At 35.3% G+C, this 21721-nt stretch overlaps 1 protein-coding gene and 1 long non-coding RNA gene across 7 annotated transcripts in view; one reads left to right on the top strand and one right to left on the bottom strand.

Annotated features, from left to right (window-relative positions):
- The window catches only part of LOC136833220 (uncharacterized), a 54001-nt gene extending 34961 nt beyond the window's left edge, over nt 1-19040 (top strand). Inside the window, exons 2-5 of the long non-coding RNA XR_010851380.1 lie at nt 3098-3228; nt 8432-8480; nt 11079-11262; nt 18517-19040. This is a non-coding gene — a long non-coding RNA (uncharacterized lncRNA). The remainder of the gene's footprint in view (nt 1-3097; nt 3229-8431; nt 8481-11078; nt 11263-18516) is intronic.
- Nucleotides 1-21721, bottom strand: part of LOC136833218 (collagen alpha-1(XVIII) chain-like) — a 665928-nt gene that overhangs the window by 8921 nt on the left and 635286 nt on the right. For all 6 annotated transcript variants that reach the window (XM_067095081.1, XM_067095086.1, XM_067095082.1 and 3 more), the window contains 4 exons: nt 16684-16799; nt 11715-11807; nt 11117-11251; nt 1032-1052 (listed from right to left, as the gene is read on the bottom strand). In XM_067095081.1, coding sequence (XP_066951182.1) covers nt 1032-1052; nt 11117-11251; nt 11715-11807; nt 16684-16799 — 365 coding nt within the window. The remainder of the gene's footprint in view (nt 1-1031; nt 1053-11116; nt 11252-11714; nt 11808-16683; nt 16800-21721) is intronic.

Below are 21721 nucleotides of genomic sequence, written 5' to 3'. Positions count from 1 at the left end.
GTAAATTACAGACTAAATGAGAACTGACTTACAAATACATGCACATTAAGCAGTACAATAGAAGTTTTTCATGAGCAGAAATTAATACAGGATTGCAAATAAGCCCTCCAATGCTAGAATTACAGTCTTTTGTTTGAAGACTTGGGCAAGAATCAAAAATCTTTAAAACACTGGCAATGAGAAGAATTATGTACAGTATTTAAATCTGGAGAGAACAGACATGTTTCACGGTACAAACATCGGCAATATTTTGCAATGCAGTGCAAGGTTTGCTTATGCCGTCCATTTCCTCTTGCCAAAATTATCACTCTGATGTAGCGATAGAAAGCATTAAGCATGATAAAGTACCAATCAAAAGGGTAGCTATACTGATAAATGAATACCACATTGATAATGAGTACCATAATCAGAACTGGATGATAGTTACAACAATGGGGGCTCCACTAATATTACCCACACTGGTGATGTCAGGAGATGTAAAATACAAGTAATGTCAGGGATTACCTTGAAGAGAATAGTTGAATGTAATATATAAATCATGTAAGGAATTACTTTGAAGTGAATCGTGGTTGTTGGCTGACTGATCCTTCTCAGACATCCACTTGGAGTTGTTTCAAACCAGACTTTTTTTTTTTTATGTCTGGTTTTCCAGTCACAGCTAATGTTGGTTCATTATACCTTTCTGTATTTTTAACAATGTAGATTTTGCATAAAGAATTTGGGAATGTTTTCAGTTATTTTAATGAGGCAGCAAAGATAATTTACAACATGCTGACATCTGCTTTAACCACCGTTCAAATAAAATAGTTTCTACAGTATTAAGCAAGTCAAGCAGAAAACTGTCAGGAAAATATTGGATATTCTGTACGTTAAGTCTCTTATTATATTTTCTGTGAATTAGTATGGCTTACTAGAATGAGCAGAAAATGCAAGAGGTTTTAAGCCAAGTCTCCCATTAAAAATTTGCATCACTGAACACGTCAAATGTTTCATTTGGTAGCTCAGAAGCCTTTAAAAAAACTTAATCTTACCTTCTTTAGTTTTCCACCCGGCTGTCATGCATGAAATAAATAAAGTAACTATTCTTATAATTTGTCAAATGTTGCAGTAAAATAGGAAAAAATTTGTTGAATGTTGTTGAATAAATTGTCTTTCAGTGCAAATGAATGTGAAGAATGTGCACTTACTTTGTAATTTTTAAAATGTTTGTTAGATATAACTGTAAAGAATGTACCATATACTATAATGGTTGCTGTACATGTAAAAGCCAATGCACAGTAGATTACGACCAATAATTTGGAAGACCTACACTACAGGTTCATACTCCGTAGTGTGATTTAGATTTCTTTCTCATCAGAATCTTTCAAGTAATTTGTCTTGACTAAAACTTTTCGTGTGCCATCACCAAAAAAAGGACAGATCAACATTGATTTCGTGTTCGTGTTCTTGTCTCCACTGGTTAAGTGTGCATTGTGTGTAAACCCCCTTATGTCACTGCTGTATCTTCAGTGTCTAGCCAACATTTGTCTGTAGGCTGTATAAGAAGTGTCTTAAATTAACTAAATAGTCTTAAATAAATTAAATAACTTAACATCCTGAGAATTCTTCATGACTATACTGTATTGTATTTGGTAATACAAGAAATAAGCAAACTGCAGTTAACTCTCCCATGGCAATTCTTATGACTTTGATTTTATAACATTAGTCAAATGGTAGCATTACCTTTCATGTGATAAATGTACAGTAATAGCAATGCCTTGTCACTTTCACAAACTCATACAGATCAGTTTCTGGTCTATTTCATTGTGAAGCAGTACAGCTTTTATACACTGTTCAGGTACTGGAATACTCTATTATATTTTGTTTTTCTTTGAAAAATGATGTAAAGAGTTTTTATAAATATTGCAGCATGATGTTTTCTCTTGAGCACTACCCAGCTCAACGTTCATATTTACATATTTGATCAGATAAAGTGAAATCATAACAAAAAGCTCCACCCATTTATCTTTACCACAGGTGTGTAAAACTTGATCAGACATTGTGCTATTCATGTCAGTTCAAGATGTTTCCATGGAGTGGATGACAATGTTCAAAGTTCATGAAACTAAAATAAACAAACAAGAAAGTTATGAAAATCCTCACTTTAAGCTTTTTCAGATTGCAATCTACTTTTCTTTTCTGTTGATTCATCTCGTTAAGCAGTAAAGGACAAAGCCTGACATAGTTTTTTAAAATAAGCCAGATGAATATATCTAATCAAACAGAACTCATTCTGTTAAAAATGGAAGTACTCTAGATTAAAAGACTGTAGTGCATTTCATATGCATAAAGACTACAACGTACTGTAGCACTTTAGACAAAATATGTAATTTTGTTTAATTTTTGGTTTAATAAAGTTGAGATATTTTTACAGAGAGCCTTTTTGAGTACATTAAAAATAGTTCCAATAAAAATAAAATGTAAATCCTTTTACTTGTGAATAGTATTTTAATTTCTTAGTACAATCATCAGAAGTTCTAATGTTTATTCTGACAGGTCATTTAAAGAACTTCCATAGTCATTGTACATTTCCCATCAACATACCTTATTAGATTTAAATAGTAGTCACCATATCAGAATTGTATATCCCAATAAATAAGCCATTATCCCTAATTAAGTGCCAGATTAAAGGAATTTTGAGAATGAAACTGAAGACAGTTTTTATTTTCTTATTAAAAACAATCATCAGAGGTTGTTTAGCAAGCTTCTAGGTTGTTTCCTTAACACTGGGTAAGCTGATCTGGGTATTGGTAATCTGTAGTGATATCTCTTTTCATATGTTGATATAGTATATGTGAAATAGTTAATGGAGTGACACACTGAGCCCAGAACTACTCATGGACTGTATGCCACCTGACACTTAAGTGCTGAATCCATTATCCCCTAATTACTACAACTGCCAGATTATATTGATCTTAAGTGCCCACCGAATGCAGACTTGAGGAAAGGAGGCAAGTTTGTTGAGAATAATATGAGTAGATTGTATATTCTCCTAATCCAAATAATATGAGTAGATTGTATATTCTCCTAATCCAATTTATCTTTCCATTCTTTGCAGATGCAGATTGAACCAGACAGCCATTTTCAGGTCCTTGCCAGCTGAAGCAAAATGAAACAGCCTTAAGAGCAACTTGAAAGCCAATATTATAACTGCACATGGAACGACAGAGCTGAATCTGAGATATAAAAGTAAGATTCCTTTTGATTTTTTAATGTTTAATGCAATAATGCACTAGCAATTTAGGGAAAACCTGCCTTTTGAATGAATGAATCATGGACACTTTCAGCCTGTCAGTGCTTAGGACAGTGAAAAGAGGAGTTGGAGTGGTTGGACAGCAAGATAAGAGAGATCCAAAAGTACAGGGCTCTAAAGCTGCAGTTGTGCAAAAAAGTAATAGTTAAATAGGTTGAACAGTATGCCTACTTTTCTCAAGCAGTTATAATAAAATCTTGATGTCATATGGCTTTGAGAAAGGAAAAATTAAGATCTCAGGGGTTAAAGAAAAATCTATTGACAATAATAGCACATCTTCAATGGATAATAGTTTAGGATTTAGTTTTGTCTTTTCCAATGCCCTTTGCAAATGAAAAAATTATTGTAAAATGTTAAATATCTGTTGTGTTTACAAGTTTTTTGAAATCCCAAGTAGTCTAACAAAACTAAATGAGTACATATACTTATTTACAGAGATGTACAGTACCTCTTAAGTCAAGGTCATCACTAATATACTGTACGGTGCCTTGATATTTGGGTTTGGGTTATCAAATTAATAATCCCTCTTTGAAACAAAAAGACTCGTCTCTCTGACCATTGGGAGCTCTGTAAATGTGATGAAACAATGCCTTCTTTTCAGCTGCCAGCGGATGAGATTGTTTCATTTAAGTAAATATTTAAGAAATAGTTTTAGAGGCATGATAAGTATATGATAAATTAAAAAAGGTAAACCATAGTTGGTGATGTACAGAATGAACTGACATATGATAGGTAAGTGTTGAAGTGACAAAACTTAGGCAGTTTACAGAAAAACAACTATGAAAAAGTATGGTTGTGGTAAGGTAAGATAAATATTAGGTACATGGTCGTTATGATCAAGATTGTGTAATGGGTGTTGACTAATTTGTTTTATTTCTTTGCACATCAGCAGGGATGAAGTTTTGTCACTTTATGTGCTTTATGTTGAGATTTCCCTCCCACATAATTAAACAAGAAGTCTCCTAATAGGGGTTTCTGACTACTTATCATTTACCAAGGGTGTTGTTTACAAAATATTTACATGTAGTAATTCACTCTACAATTCATTTGTATGATTTGTTATTCATTGCTTTTATTATTCATTTTATGTGGGTTCCCTGTAGATTATACATATCATTATTTTAGACTTCTTGAGTACCAGTAAAATGCTTTAATTTTGAAGGTAAGAAAGGACAAGTCAAATTAAGCTTTGTAAAAAAGAAATTTACTGGTAGCACCAAAGTTTTTCCTACTGTAATATAGTAGGGATGTGATTTTTCAGTGATTCATAATCCATTGTATACTTTAAGGAGGGTCTCAAATTTGAATGAATTCAGGATTTTTTGGGGGGTTGTTAAGAATGAGACCTTATTAGCTATCTTAACTCAAACTTGTGTCTATATAGAGCCTGGTATAGCTAGGCATATGTATTTTATTCATATTAGTTTTAGATGTAATGTACTTCCTAGTGGTTTTTAAGTTGTGAGATACACACTACATGTAGATTACACTTATTGGTCTACCAGTCACCTTTTAAATCTTGTCTGCAGACAGTACCATGTACATCCCAATTAATGTGACCTTGAGATTTAATTTTACTTAATATGTATTTATTTTATTGCTCTTATAATACAACTGTCATTAAGCTATGCTACTTATAAATTACAAGTTGAGATATACAGGCAACATGAAATAAAATTTAAAGATTATTTATACCTCAAAGATAAGTCAGTTCAGTCACATGATTAATTTTTTAATTTAATTTTAGTAGAAATTTGAAAGGTGCTTACTTTTCTTCCTCAAGGTAATGATAGCAGTAATAACAGTGAAGTGCATTTCACACCTTAGATGAATCTACATTTTTATGCCCTATTTGTATGCAGAATACGTTGATTGTTGAATATATATACATGTATACTGTATTAAGAAAAAATGAAGCATGGCTGTGGTTTCCGATATCCATAGTTAGAATTAAAGTACTTTATCTATGGAAAAGTATGGGTTATCAAAACTGTCTAATTTACTATTTTGATAGCATAGCCACTGTTTACTGTATCAGACAAAATTTTGGTTGTATTCTACTATGATTAATAGATAAATAGTTATTACGTATAAGGCAGGATGTAGTTAAACAAATGAAACCTTCAGTACAGTATGTAATTGTATAAGATTACTGTATACATGAAGAGTAAGAGTTGTAGTGTCGCTGTGACTGGTCCACCTCTTTTTTTCTATTTTGATTACATAAATCATCCTTACTATATTAGTATTTTAACTTGTGACAAACTGTTAAATAAGAGTACAATACTTCATAATACCTAGCATTGCTAATTTTTAAGGCAGTCCTAATTCCTAAGTTTATATGGTAAAAGGATGGGCTTAGTGTGATATATGAAGCTTCTACATTATTTTTTGCAGAATCTTTGACTTTTGTTTATATATTTTGAAAATTTGATTTTGGTTCTCAGTATTTGTTGAATTGGTATACAGTAGCACCTTACTTTAACTGGACCCATCTTGAAGCCATTACAGGTTTTACTGGTATATATGTGCTGTACTTATATTTTTCACATAAATGTCACTGATAAATTTAAAATGTGTCCAAAGAGTACAGTATATGGCAAACATAAGCATAGAGTAGTCATCTACGTACAGAATTTGTAAATTTTTATTACATGTAAAAATATATTTTATTTCTTGTTCAAAAGTGCTAATATAATTTTATAACATAAAGGCTAGATTTAAATTCATATTCAGTGTTGTATAGGCCATGATTGGCAAGCTAACACAACCTATTCATGCATAACCACTTACTGTGGGCCATCCAGATAATTATGCATTATTAAAATGTATTAATTCCATATAAAATTTCTTGGGCATCTGTTTCTTGCTCTGCTTAGTCTGATAAAATTATGGTGACATGTTAGTTACAGTTGTTTTGGTTACCTTTCATAACTAATAAGTATCATAACCAATCAGTTGATATATCCCAGAAAAAAGTTTGATATCAGGCTTGTGTTTTTAAGAGCCTCCCAAATTCAGTTCACATCCATTAAAGCAAGGTACTACAGTGCAGTGTTTTGTTAATGGAGTAGCATATTACATAATTTCTTGTAAATAGAGAATAATGCACAGTTTTGAGTGTAACATCTTGAATGGCTAATTAGGGTATTGTTAACTGAAATCACTGAGAACACCTTGCAAGACTTTATTTGGGTTGTGTACAACAGACTGAATCATTGATGAATAGCCGTATGAGCACACCATAGGAGACTACTTTACCAACAAATACTAAATGGGTGTCATGGTTATTTGAAGACATTAGTTCAACAAGAGGAGAAGGCAAGCAAGAAAAGTACACAGGATATGAATGGAAGCACAATGACCACATAATTTGTTAATGACTGCCTCTGACATTAAGTGTTTGCTCAAGGCACTACGTTGGTGAAAAGAATAAGTACAATATAGCAAAAGAAAACCGTACACTTAAGGTTCTTGCTAGGCACATGTCTTGTTACTTTTCCCTCTAGGGTACATTAGAGTTCAGGAAGCATATGATATAGGCAAAAGATAAGGCTTCACAAAGTGACTGGTAGTCCATGTTTTGTTGGATACATGTATTATACATCACAGATGTAGTCAAAGTGTCACACAAAATACAAGAATTGTTTAAAGAAATGAATAATTCGAATTGGCTTGAAGGAATCCAAGTATCTAGATGTATGACATAATACAAGAGATGAGCTTGGTATGGACAGTGGTAAGCATTAAGCACCAGATGCAAAATTGGTTCCTATTACAGCAAGATATAAACTAGAATAAGCAATTTACAGCTTACAGTGACTTGGGAAACCAAATAATCTTTTGGGTATTCTTCAGCATGAAAAGATGCAGTGCTTCCTTGAGCCAGTTTGAAAATACTGTATAGGTAATAAATTTATAAGTATTTAAATTTAATGAAATGAAAATCTTGCAACAAATTAGGATCTCATGACAGTTAAATTTTGACCAAATACGGATGGACAAAATTTTGTTGAAGGACATAATTGAACCTCCAAGCCCCCATATTCTGCAATACTTACTAGAAATTTTCATGAAACCATGTTATAGTTTATAAGTTTAATTATTCATCATAAATTCATAAAATAATTGAAATATATTGTAATCCTTAAAAATTAAAAAAAAGTAAAGGTTACATGTGTAGCCCTTTTTGAAACAAGTGGCAGTGATCTTTGTTAACTGAAGCTTGTGATCATGAAAACTGCATTTTGTTTCTTAGTATGGTATTTTTTTTATCTTGCTAACTTTCAGAGAAAGGGCAATTGAAAGTTGATATACTACGGTATTAATCTAGAGGTAACTGTGGGTAAGCAGTTTTTGAAGTGGTAGTCAGTCTTTATAACAATAGTCCTTTGACTGCACTATATATTGGGCTTCCTTGGTTAAAAGGCAGTGTCTTCAGATCACTTTTTGAGCATGGAAGTACTCGACAATATGATTAAAATTAGCAGATAAATGCAAATTTCAATGCAGAATTCTCTTAAGAGTCTGAGATGGGTTGACAAAGAAACAAGCTTACAAAACTCCTGAATAGATGGGAGGACTTTTACATACTAGTGGCTAGCGCAGAAGAATAAAATAATAAGTCACCTTTCAAATGGAAAGGTTGTTGAGAAATAATTGTAGAACCATTGTGTTAGGCAGAGGGATGTTAAGAAAGTTGTTGACTTAAGCTTCATAATACTAAATGAAGTTTGATAATTGTAGGAAGACTGCTCTACAGTGTCCCAAAAATGTGTTTGTGGCAAGAAGCTTTGAATGAGCAAAAAACAGTTTCTTTCCTACAGTGTGAGATATTAATTAAAAATACGTTATACATTTTTTTTTACTTTTGGAAGCCATGGTTATGTAAACCACCAGTGATTTACATGAGGTGCTGTACCTGTAGTCTAAGCTTATGAATCTTGTAAGAGAACTATCTAATCTGCGCCTTCTGTGGTTCAATGTATGCAGTACACTAAAGGTGCATGACACTGTCCATTTAGTAGTGCAGCATTTTGTTATAATTTTTGTATCCATTATCTGTAATTTCTGTGCTTGATTGCCTGACATCTTCAATTTTTCTAAGTAAAAAATATTTTATAATAAAACTTATTCCAGTTTGTGATTACCTTCGTGGATCACTAGAGCCTAAGTCAGTGGTAAACAGGTAAGTATCTACAATCCTTCACTTTGGGACTGGAAAAAGTGACCTTAAACACAGGTGAGTGATTTTACGCCACATTGATGAAGTCAGACTTCATAAGGAGGTAATAACCTGCTTTGAGATGAAGCAGTTCTTTTGCTTTAGAATTCCTGTTGTGTTTAATCCAAGTACATTCAGGATGGCTTCACAGATAATCTTCCTTTTCATGCAGTGTATTTCACAGCTGTGAGTTTGTTGAAAGCCTAATGTGACATATTACTGGCTAGTTAATCTTATTAAGGAATACAGTACATGCATGAGGAATTTTTGCAGGACATAAAGTTAAAAGTCTTTGAATCATATGTTAAAATGTGTATAAATTGGTCAAGTACCAACAGGTCAAAGATGATATTTTGTAAAGTCCTTTTCTGGGAGCCTTAAAATGTTTTCTTTCAAAGGATATAGAGTGGTATTGTACTTTGGCATTATCTGAGGTTTTGGATGTTTGGTTCTATTTGCTTTGGGTCTAAGGATAGATTATGGTTAAAGGGAATCAAGTCTCTGAAAAAGGAATCAAGAATGTCAAGGACTTCTTTTCTCCTGACCAGTTTCAAGGAAAAGGAATGAACTGATTACAAATTTAACACAATAAATGGAACCCCTTGGATAATGAAAATTATATGAAGATTACGGAGTGTCTTATGATGGGGTAAAGAACTTCAAAAGGTTTACATTTCTCTCTCTTGAAGTGAAGAGAGATTACATGAAGGGCCAAACTCAAGGAAGTCTCTAATGTGAGCTGTGGAGTCCACATAAAAGCCTTCCATTACAAGTTTCACTGCCATCCCAGCCAGGCCTGTAAGAACCATTTTGCTGGGGTGAATGTATTGCTATTATCTCTTGAGGCCGACATGTGTAATCCCATTGGTCATAAGAGCCTATAAACTTGTACTGGTTAATCCATATCAAAATAAACATTAGCAAATTTCAAAATACGTTACTGCAGCAATTTTCCATTATGTTAGTTACCCATTTAAGGCCATCATTAAATTATGAACATTATATACATGATCATTATTGTATCTCATAAATACAGTACTGGCCTTTTCTGCCTTAATGTTAATCAGTTTATGAAAGCATTGCTGAGTTTTCATAGAAATATTAATTGATAATGATCTGGTCAAGGTCCATCTAAGCATTCCACATGGAGCTGCACAATACTTTCTTTCCAGGAATGCTTCTCTGGGGATCACTTTTTGGAATTGGACTACATTTATGGGTTCCCCATAACTTAAGTATCTTAATATGCATTTGTTTTCAAGTTTTTTTTTTTATAAAAGAGATTTCCAGGTTGCAATAAACAAATCTTGAGAAAAAAATCTCAAAATAATGGCTATAATAATTCACCAGCAAAAATGTGTTTTCATAGTACAAAGTCATTGAGTTATGAAAACTACAGTACTTGCTACCTTAGTGCATTACATAATTTTATGCAATTAAAATATCCCTGTTGGGTTAAAGAATACCATAAATGAAGAAAATATCAGAATACAGTTGTAACAAAAATGGGTATAAGTTGAATTTAAAATATTCTGTACAGCAAAAATGTTGAAACCATTTTACAGTGCAAAGTGAAAGTCATATTACTGTGCAAAATTACCATTGTCATTTAAAGATATATACATCACAGACAAAAATTGTCCCTGAAATTAAAATAAATCCAGTTATAAGTGATATGTTCAACTAAAGGTGACAAACTTTACAAATAAACAACGTTGCTCTAATTTTTATGCAAGCAAACCCATGCATGGAGAAGTCAAAATCAATGCAACATGTAACAAAGAGGGAGAGTGAGAATGACTTTTATTTCAAAGCCAAGGTAACCAAATGTGTGTATGTGTCTAGCTTTATTAAGAAACTGAAGGACGAAGCTGCTTGCAATGACAAGAAATTGTGCTTTTCTACCTCACTAAGTTATTTTTTATTCCACATACATCAGGTCCTGGCACAAGAGGGAAATAATAGTAAAGAACTGAATGATGCAAAAAACATACTGAAAGTCCATCACTTGAAGAAAGGGATTTAATGAGGACTTTCTTTATTTCTAGTCAAAGTGAACCAAGTGAGATGCAATCAAAATTCCACAGGCCCTGGGTGAGATCGGCCAAGAACATCTTTTATTCTAACTCCAATAGAATTTGTTTCACGTTACCACATGAGTTTAAAGTAATTACATCAGCATTACATCAGTTTCTCAGAGGTAGAAAGAGCAAATGCTCATCACAGCTAGTACTTTGCAACGATCTTACCTGTTCTGTAACAACTTGCTTATTTAAAAAAGATGAATAATTTCTATTCTTACTGAAATTAGATTGGTAGCGTAATTTTTCACACACTGTGAATAAATTATTTCAGTTTGAAAATGTTGTTGACTTCATGTTAAAGTTTTTGCAAAAATTGAAAAAAGGTTAGTTATATCATTCTGTAATCCACTTATTAGAAAATCTCATCTCCAATTTAAATGTTATGCAATCTGTGTAAAAGTGTTAGAAGTTTAGTTTCAGTAATAGATATCCAAAGTCTAATATTATGTAGAGATATTAATGTGTTAGTCCTTTTTAGGAGTTAGTATATTGGACTGTTCTGCGGGCCGTGCTCACCCTAGGTCCGTCGACAGCGTTGACGAGTGAGTCCACCTGCAGAGGGGGTGGGCCTCCTGTTGGGGCAGGCAGAGGACTGGTTGCTGGGGATGATGTGCTGCTGCTACTTTTGGAGACAGTGATGACATTTCCCATCTGTCAGTAAGGTAAATTTATTTAAGACAATGCATGATCTCATTCTTACTGAATGAAAGGCTCCTGGAAATAAAACAAGATGGCAGGTATTTTCAAGATAAGGGGAATGAAATTCCAGTTAGAAGAAAAGTAAACAAATGCATGATGAAGTAAAGTACATAAGTGTTAGGTTCACTTCCATATTTCACATTTTTAGACAAGAGATGTACATTTCATGGTTATGCAAAATACCACCAAACATGGCTTTGCTAGAGATACTGTATTCCAAAAGACTTCAAGGTAAATAGTCTATGTACAGCCAAAATTAAACTTTCTTGAGTAAATAACTTCTGTCAAATAAGATATTTTATTCACTTTCAAGGTATTTACAAGATTTATTATCTTCCAAAGAACAAAAATTTCGTTACTGAAAAACTGAAAAAGAATGTAAATTTGACTAACTCCTTGCAATTATTCTACTTACGCTGACATACTGCCATCCAGCAGATACACGGACAAGCAGGGTTTCTTCATTCAAAATGAAAGCTAAAGTGCCAACTGGTGACATTTCAGTCATCTGCAGGTAGTAAAATCACTTGAAATAATGAAGTGCCACAAAATTATGAGCTTCAAAGAGTACAGCACCAAGAAGAAAAATATTAAAAATCAATTTACTCAATGATCATTTCATGTAGTTTCCCTGCAGGAAAATTAGTGTCTGATCACTGTTGCTGAATTGTTACTGATTTTTGTGCCACCAGACATTTGTATATTTTTCGTACATCACATAATATCAAAGCTATTTTGAAGAACAAGATTACACATTTTTTTATATTTTTGAGAGTAATAGAACAATTTTTCTCCTGTGCTAAAAACAATGAACTTGTTCATGTAAGTTTTTATTTAGGTGCTCAGGAGCTCAAATGAAGACACCCCTTTCTGAGGTTCAGTTAAGTAGCATTGTATGTTTCTTCAGAAACAATTACAGTACAAAATTTTATCTGGATGATAAGACACTTTGGCCCTTCCCTTGTTGTAACAGTGGTAAGACAAAATAATATGAAATACCTAGTTGTCCCAACACATACAAACCTACACTTCCATATATGGAGTAATCAGCACTTGCCAATCTTTCGCTGCTATTGAATCATCTCTGGAAGACAAAATCCTAACGCTGTACCTGGGTCATGTGGTGTGACCTGGATCGACCTACCCTTTTCCATTGTGTTTGCAGTCATCCTAGTGTTCGCACATTTATTACTGAGTCCTCTCTCTTATTCAGTCATACTGTTTTCTGTTCTCTGTGATTGGGAGTACATATGTACTCCCTGTGCTCTTAAGTGATTGTCAGGCCATATTTGCCACATCTAGTTTTCATCTTCACGTCTACAGAATTATACCGTCTTTCTGTGTGTTGGTTTTATCTTTGACATGTTTGAGTACTTCCCTGTGGAGGTATTGAGCCAAGCTGTGACAGAAGAGAGGTGATGCAAAGGACTCCCTCTCCTTGGTCTCGCTCAGGCAGGCCCTGAGAGGGTGGTCTGTTGGCCCTGTGGCCTGGAGTAGGCTCCCACTTGCTGCAAGACCATTTACTCCAGGATTTCGACAAAAAAGCCACTCAGCCCCTTGAGGGAAAGCATGAGAAGGAAGCCAGGCCTTATATGCCACTCAACCCTTCTGACCCAAGGTGGGGGGGCTGTCTGGAGAACAAGTGGCCGGTGTGCCAGTGGCGTAGAGTGGAGGAATTGATGGTCCAAATCCTCAGGAAGGGATATGACCTCCTCTTTAAGCAAAAACCACTGCTGGCATCAGAACCATTAGAGTTCCCCCCTTACCACAGCAGCTCGCCCAAGGGGAGATTCCTGCAACAGGAGATAGAAGAGGGCAGTAGAAGTAGTGAAGACAACACATCAGGCTTCTACAGCTGCCTCTTCCTGGTGGAGAAAGCATTGGGCGGATGAAAGCCGTCATAGACTTTTTCAACCCTGAACAGCTACATATGACCGAATGGCATTCAAAATGGAGATGGCTCAGTCAATCTTGGTGGCAATCAGGGAAGGGCGTCCACCTTAACGGCATGTGCATTTCAGGGGCATGGGATGAGGAGCAACATCAACAATACATCGTCTTGGAGATGTGAGCAGTCTGGCTGGCACTCCAACACCTCCAAGATCTCCAAGGGAAGACCACAGTTGTCATGAGTGACAACACCTTGGTGGTCGCATATAGTATAAACAAGGAAGGAGGCACAAGGTAGGAGGCACAATGTCCCACGACCTGAATGACACAGCAGTAAAATGCACTAGTGGTCAGAGACCAGGGGACTGATATTGACAGCCATGTACATCCCTGGGAAGAAGAACGTTGTGGCATAGCAACTAAGCAGGGCAGATCAGATAGTGGGGACAGAATGGTCACTAGAACAGGGCATAGCGGACAGGTTTCTCAAGCTGTGGGTGGGCCCACATTGGAACTGTTCACCACAGCAAGGAACAACATGTTAACCCTTTATTGTTTGCCAGTCCCCGACCAAAGAGCTGTCTTGCAGGATCCCTCCCAACATCCATGGGACAACCTGGATGTGTACACCTTCACCCCATTCAACCAACTTCGGAAGGTCATGAACAGGTTGTTTGTGTCCCAAGGTCTGAGAATGACACTCGTCGCTCCAAAGTGGCCCCAAGCACAATGGTATGTAGACAACCTTCACTTGCTGGTGGACATACCAAGGCAACTTTCCCCAACTATCACCCTGCTGAAACAAGAACGCAATGGCCGGTTTCATCAAGCAGTGGCCTCCCTCCATCTTCTCAGGTGGAGGCTATCCAGCAACTCTTTAGAAACAAAGGTTTTTCAGGAGAAGCTGCTGCGGTCACTGCCAGCCCCCTCAGGCACTCTCCCCTCTCTCTGTACTAGGGAAAGTGGGAGGTATTCCTTTGTTGGTGCAGTGGGAGGGATGTCCATCCCCTCAAAACATCTTTGAGGGATGTGGCAAACTTCCTTCTCTTCCTTTGTCTAGAGGAGTACCTTTCTGACTCTGCAATTAAAGGTTATAGGGCTTCCCTTGCCTGAGTGTTCAAACCTAGTGGCATACACCTTTTAACATCATTGGAGCTGTCAGACATGAGTCAGAAACTTCGAGAAGAGTGGCTCCCCTTGGGAAATGAAACCCCTGGAGTGGAGTATCACCAAGGTCGGCCTCCATGAGGAAATCGCTCGATGAACTGTTCAGAAGGACATCAGACTGAGACTTGACTCTTAAAGTGGTTTTCCTGTTGACATTGTTATCAATGAAGAGGGTGGGGGAACTACGTGCCCTCTCATACAATATGACCCACACCCATGGGTGGACATCGATTGGCTTCACCTTCCTCCCAGAGTTTATGGTGAAGACCCAGAACCCCTCCATACACAACCCAAGGTTTGATGGTTTTTCCGTCCCATCATTCAAGGACTTTGTATGGGGAGAAAAGGATGAGATGTTACTATGACCAGTCAGATCCCTGAGAGCCTACGAAAGTACAGTATAGCCCTCCACGGACTGGTCGAGAGAAGCAAGTGAACACCATCTCCTGGCTGAGAGAGGTGATTGTGAGGGCATACCACTTGGACCGTAGTGGAGATCCGGGCCCAACCTGAGTTAGAGCTCGATATCAGAGGGACAGGACCATCGGTAGCTTTTAGGAAAAACCACTTGGTTGGTCAGGTCCTCCGGGCCATGCCTGGAAGAAGCAACTGACATTCACCTCTTTCTACTTCAAGGATATAGCACACAAGTCATTAGATACCTTCACCTTGGGCCCAGTAGTGGCAGTACAAAAGGTCATATATCAAAGTAGAGCCTTGCGGGAGCTCTGCCTGGAGGGGAAGACATCACTGGAAACATCTTGAGGCCCTGGGGTGAGTACGGTACACACAGCATACACCTCTTGCATACCCCTGGGGTATTGAGTAGGAACACTCCCACATGTACCTTAGAGATTGTCCTCCCGCCTGCAGGTGAGGCTGCATATGTGGAAGTGTAGGTTCATATACTTGTTCCACCAAATACCAAATTTAAAAAGAAATTTGTAATTTTCCTAACTTACGAACCTATGCTTCCATATAGGTAAAGTTACAACCCCTCATACTGGCACATGTAGGAGGATAAGTTTAGCTGCATACAGGCTAACTCACACAATGGAAGAAGGTAGGGCGATCCAGGTCACACCACATGACCCAGGTATAGTGTTAAGATCTTCTTTTTCAGAGATAATTCAATAAAAGTCGAAGATAAGTAAGCACAGTTAACTCCATATATGAAAGCTTAGGTTCATGTTTTAAGAAAAATATAAATTTCTTTTTAATTTGGTATTTTCAAATACCCTGTATAGACAAGCAAAAGTAAATAGTTGAATAGAATACAGAAAAGAAAAAGTTACTAATTTTGTGAAGTACATTACATTATCTGTTTTGCTATTCAAGAATGTTGAATATAATTATGCAAGACCTTAAATGGAGGTAATAATTACATTATGCAACCCCCAGCAACTCTGTGCTTCTGTGAATTGTCAGAATTTTTCAGGCAGCTACACTTCTCTATTCCTAATCCTTGCTGCATGGTTGATGTGATTCTGGATGTGCCCATATCAATCAAGGAATTATTATTCCTCTCTACATACAATTTTTGTAACAGCTGATTAATGTAGCAAATAAACTTACGTTTCTCAAGTAAAAAGAGGTACTCTTGGGGAGGCCAGGTACTAAATATTCATATAGTGAACATGTTAGTTAACCTTCAGATCACTCATGATCCTCTGACAATTAATCTATAATGCAATCGTCGAGTTACTTATAAAGTCCTGTTATCTTTTTCTTTGATTTTCAAGTACAGTGACTAACACCTCAACTTAACAGATATCTGTACTCATTATGATTATTTTTTGTTATGCTACCATTTTAGATACAATACATTTTATAGATAAATCTCTTAAACAGAATGTTAAGTGTCAAGCACAAGTTAGTTTAGGTTGGCAACTATGTAGAGTTGTTGTTAACTGTAAGATATCTACAAAATATTCAACTGCAGGCTATAATTTAGGGTCTTGGTTACTTGACATGTACTTTGTTACTTATCAGAAAGCAAGACTCCAAAGCATCTATTAAGGTGCTACTGTATAAATTTTGATTTTTTGAACATACATCAATGAAATACAAGTATATTATAGCATAAATACTAAGGTCACAGATAGTGAACTAGGGAAACTGCATCTTATTGCAGGGATGGCTCTGGAACAGAAAGGACCCTCAAAGACCTAGTGACTGAAAGGGTTAATTTATAAAATCCAGGAGAGGTTAAATATTTTACAATAAAGCAATAATGAAAATGAACACATTCGTCATCAGTGCTAATATTATCATTGTTATTATCAGAGAATCCATGGTTCAGTGCTCTATGTATCAAATGACAGTACCTTGATCATAGAAGCCTTATCAGGGAAGGTGACAGCTCCAGGTACAATTGTCTGTTGTCCCACAGATTCATCCCTCTCTCCAGGTTTCCCAGGAAAACCACGAGGTCCAGGTGCACCTGTGCTCAAAATTTGCAGACATAATTTACTGAGTACTGTATAATGCTTTTACATTGTCTGTAGATGCAAATAATTACCTAGGTCATACTGATTACCTTGTCAGACAAACATCGCATGAATCGAAGTTTTTCTTTTTAAATCCTAATGTATAAAATAAAATGTGGATCTGTATATATGTGTATGTTTCATAATTCATTTGTATGTAACACCATGTTTAACTATAAAAAATATTAATAAAGACAATTAAGGATAACAGTACAAAGCCATTGCAGAATTTCTCGAATGTTGTACAGCATTATTTTTTAGGGAACGGTAGACTAGTATATCAATAAAATATGAACTGAAAATCTAAATTTTATTAAACATATGAGATGAAACATTCATACTTTCTTTTCAGCTCCACACACATTAGACACTGAGCTCACAACTAGACAAGGAAGCACATTAAATTTGTCGAAAATAGACTGGAATATGGGTGTTCCCTTACTTTGAGCCAAACTACATTTTGTATGTTTTGGACAAAAAAGGTGTCCTTGAACTACATCACCCTTATTAGCTCAAGTACAACAGTTAATATAATGGGGTTAAAGTACAATAGAGCTCCAAATAATATTGGCCTTTAGAGCTCCCAATAATATTGTACTTAAAAAAAAAAAAAATTATTTACCACTTATGACAGGTATATGGCTAACCCTGGGAAGGGCACCAATTTTGTTGTTTAGATATTACAGTAAAGGTAGTTAGATAACTTACATAAAAAATATGACACCGTAATAACATTAAATAAAGACCAAGTAGAATGGAAAACACTTTCTTTATCCTAATGAAGAAAGCTTTTGGCACTTTTGCAATAAGGAACCTCTAACCTTATAACTAAAATTAATAAACAATCAGAAAAGTATTGGTTTTTCAGTACTTATTTATATTGTTAATTTTAATGTTTAGGGCCTTAATAGTCCATGCTCTATTACTAATACTCAAATGGTTACTTACCCTCATGACTGAAATTACACTACTGTACTGTAAATATGTTCTACTGATACAAAAATTATTTGTTGATTAAGCTGGTAGTTTACGGTCATAAAGAATTTTCTTAAATTTTTTCTGCACTCATTCTAAAGTTACTGTAAATAAAATCCACTGTGACTGATGATAACTATCTGCCTTGATATGAGGATCTCCACAACTTTTAAATTTAGGTGTTGAGCAAAAGTTATATTTTGAACAAAATGTGATTACTTGATTGTTTTAAAACTTTAGAACCTGTTGATGGGTGAAAACAATACCCTTATAAATTTAAGAAGAAAATAAATCTGATATTTGTTTCTCCTGGACTTATTTATAATGTAACCCATTTTTGCATGTCCACAGAATAAGAGACACTTCAGTCCTCTGTAGAAGAAAATACTAACAGCAGGTGGTGCAGTGCATGCATAATTGTTGTAAGCTTTCTCATTTTTCATGTATCGGCCGACTGTTCACAGCTCTCAGAAATCCATACACTTTTGAAATGTTTTCATGTTTGCCATTATTATTCATCATTCATTTTCTTTTGTATTTCATTAATGTACGTTGTCCACACAGTACAGCTCTTAATTATTTGTTGTGAGTAAGTTCCAGACTTTCTCTTTCCTGTTTTTTTCATCATGAGTTTCTTTTTAGAATACAAAAAGTTTAAACACACACATAATATATATATTATCTTTTTCTCAACAGGCTGAAGTTTGGAGAAGGTTGGTGTTAAGATTCAAGGTAAGTTCTGTTTCTCTCAGCTGTTCGTATCGCACAGAAAGTGAGACAGTTTAACACTGTGGCACCTGCTACTGCTGATCTTTTTTCTCCTACAGAAGACTGAGGTGTCTGGTATTTCCTGTATAAACAGAAGTGGCTACATTGTAAGTAATGTAATGGGTTTGTAGTATTTACAGTTTTGAAATTATGAAATTACTTTTTAGCCAAGTTATCATTGTAATCAGATAAATTAGCCACATTCATCATTCAATCAGACTAATATGTCAGTGCTGAAAAAAAATTACTTTTTATTCATGGTCTGGACTGGGTTGAAAGTTCAAGATGAATTGGCAGTAATTTGGGCAGGGCTAAATATGGCAAGAGTAATTGATTATTGTGCATTACGATTACAAACACCCGCACAAAATGCACCTATACTAAACATGCAATGAATTCAAACAAGTCCATAATATCCATACTGAAACAGCAATGCAAAAGTAATATTTTATAATTCATCACACTGAAGGCCACTATGTGGAAATTTAGTCATCATGCATAAATTTATACATTCAGGTAGTATATATGCATTCCCTTTTCTACTGATTTGTTGTTTGTGCAATCAGATACCAAACCCACCAAATAAAACAAGGTTTAAAATACATTATAAAAAAATTTTTGAATGTGTGCTGTTGTGTGCAGAAAAAGAAAATACCATATTTTGAATGAATTTTGTGGTTTTATACAATGCAGTGAGGTTTCTTGATTTTTTTTTTTAAAGTAAGGAGAAACCTCAAAGTAGAATTAATCCAAAAATATTTATGAATACTTACATTACATCACAACCCCATTACTTATATATGTCCACATTTGTGATCTTGGAATGTCCTCAGACACTTCACTCTAACACATGAAGATCGGTAGTAGTAGTAGTAGTAGTAATAAGGTGCATGTGCCACCTGGAACTTCGTGTACCCTCAAGTCATTTAACCCCCCTCCCTTTTTGTGTGTGCAATGATATTAACTGTAAAGTAGAATTCTCTAGACTTCTCTTCACTGGATGATTGACAGCATTCATCATTATTCATTTCTTCACTGGATGACTGGCAGCATTCATCATTATTCATAACTCATTGATCCATTTATTCCTTATTTAATTCATTATTTTACTCTTTTTCAAGCTTTTTTTCACTAACTACACAAGTTGATTTCTACATTGTCAGTTTCTGTCTTCAGTATTACTGGCCTTGCTGTTGTGAAGTGTAAGTAATTACACCTTTTTTTTTTATTTAACAACTGTTCTTTGTGGCTGTTAGCAGTGAAATAGTGTCTTTCTGATTACTTTTCTTTATATTTTTGCTTTATGTATCCTTTCAAGTCTATTTTTTAGGTTTATTGTATACTGTTAACTAATTAGTACTTTACAGTTGGTTCACACTTGTGTTAGCTAACTTTTTATATTTTTAGTTCTACTGTGAATAAAGAGTAAGTTGAGCTGTCAATATCTTTATACTTTACTGTTGATGACTGTTATTGCTTTCATTAGGTTTAGTTTCGTAGCGTATTCCTGTGTCCTTTGTCTTATGCCTTAGTGTGTTGCTTCATTTATGAAGTCAAAACTTCCCAGAATTATTTGCCATCTTTTAGTGTGTCCTCAGATGTTGCTGGTAATGTGCTATATCGGTGTTCTTAATTCATATACTACTAAAATTGGTACATGTACTATATTTTGATATATCATGCTACTTTTGCTCATGAGTCTCCCTCTTTGCAATATTGGTATTTCACTGTATTGTACAATTTGTATTGTATATGCTTACCTTCCTACAAGATGCCCTTCTTCTCAAGGTGCTATATTGGGGAGTTGTGGCAGTTCCTCTACTCTTTGCCAAGGCTAAAGCTAAGAAAATATGTCTTCAATGTTAGATCTCTGTCTGATGAATGAGACAGAGATTAGTAAGGAGGCCCAGCAAGACTTCCTAACACCAACCTCCTTCCCTCCCCCTTATCTCTGCCATTTTAACTACCTTGTTTACCAAGATTCAATAGCCACTGCAGCTTGCATTGAAGGATACTTCATATATGAAAAGCAATGGTTGTATCCCCATAGGAACAAGTATAGATTACATACCATACAGATATCTTTCTCTACAGAGCTCCATGCTGCTGTCATTCTAATTTATTTTATTTTTATTTTTCCAATGAAACAGGTTCTGGAAGAGATTTTGTTAGACCTTGTGTTCTGGCAGTTTCTGCTTCATGTTGCAATCTAACCAGTCCTCAACCTTATTATTATTAGCTTCATGGTAAACATAAATGACATTATGTTGAAGCTCCAGCAAGAGAGTTGAAACCTGTTAATCTGTAACCCTAAATCAAAACTCAAATGTGAATATGCTCCTGGAATCCAGTATTTGTTCATAAACAATGGACATGTTATGCCAAATACAGTATGTGAAGACCACCTTGGACCTAAAAGTAGGCAACTGACTTGTTTTCAATTGACAGGATGCAAATGACTTTACAGTCCTTAGGAGTAATGAAAAAGGTATACAAACACCCAAAACAATATGTACCAGCTTTGGTATCAACAGCCAACCCAGAGAAGATTAGCCTTTTCTCTGAATGGAAGAGCATGAATTGCTGTGGCTCCAGCTGCAGCTTTTCCCCGCTTTCCATTTTATTTTTATTATTATTCAAAAGATGAACCCTATTCATATGGAACAAGCCCACAGGGACCACTGACTTGAAATTCAAGCTTCCAATGAATATGGTATTCATTAGAAAGAAGTAATAGAAGGCAATGGGAAGCACAGAAAGAAGAGATCACTTATTAAAAAAGAAAAATAAATTAACAAATTAATAAATATATAAAAATGTTTATGAGTATATTATTAAAATACTAGGAGAATTGTATTAAGGTAGTAATGCATTGCATCCTTGCTTAAACTTTTTAAGTTCCAATTGCACAACCCTCAAGGAGACTGTTCCACAGTCCAATGGTGTGAGGTTTAAAGGACCTGTGGAACTGAGAAGTTTGACAGCAAGGCATATTTGCTGCATATTGGTACTGCTGTTCAACAAATAAGGTTGCTCTTGGCAGGAAAAGGGTATCAAGGATCACTTACGAATGGGAAAGATCGCTGTTAAAATACAACTTAGGAAAAAATTGACTAACAAGAGACCATCCACT

The sequence above is a fragment of the Macrobrachium rosenbergii genome, chromosome 51, assembly GCF_040412425.1.
Source record: "Macrobrachium rosenbergii isolate ZJJX-2024 chromosome 51, ASM4041242v1, whole genome shotgun sequence".
NCBI lineage: Eukaryota > Metazoa > Arthropoda > Malacostraca > Decapoda > Palaemonidae > Macrobrachium > Macrobrachium rosenbergii.
The sequence above is the reverse complement of the archived record's forward strand: the minus strand, read 5'-3'. Positions and strand labels throughout refer to the sequence as shown.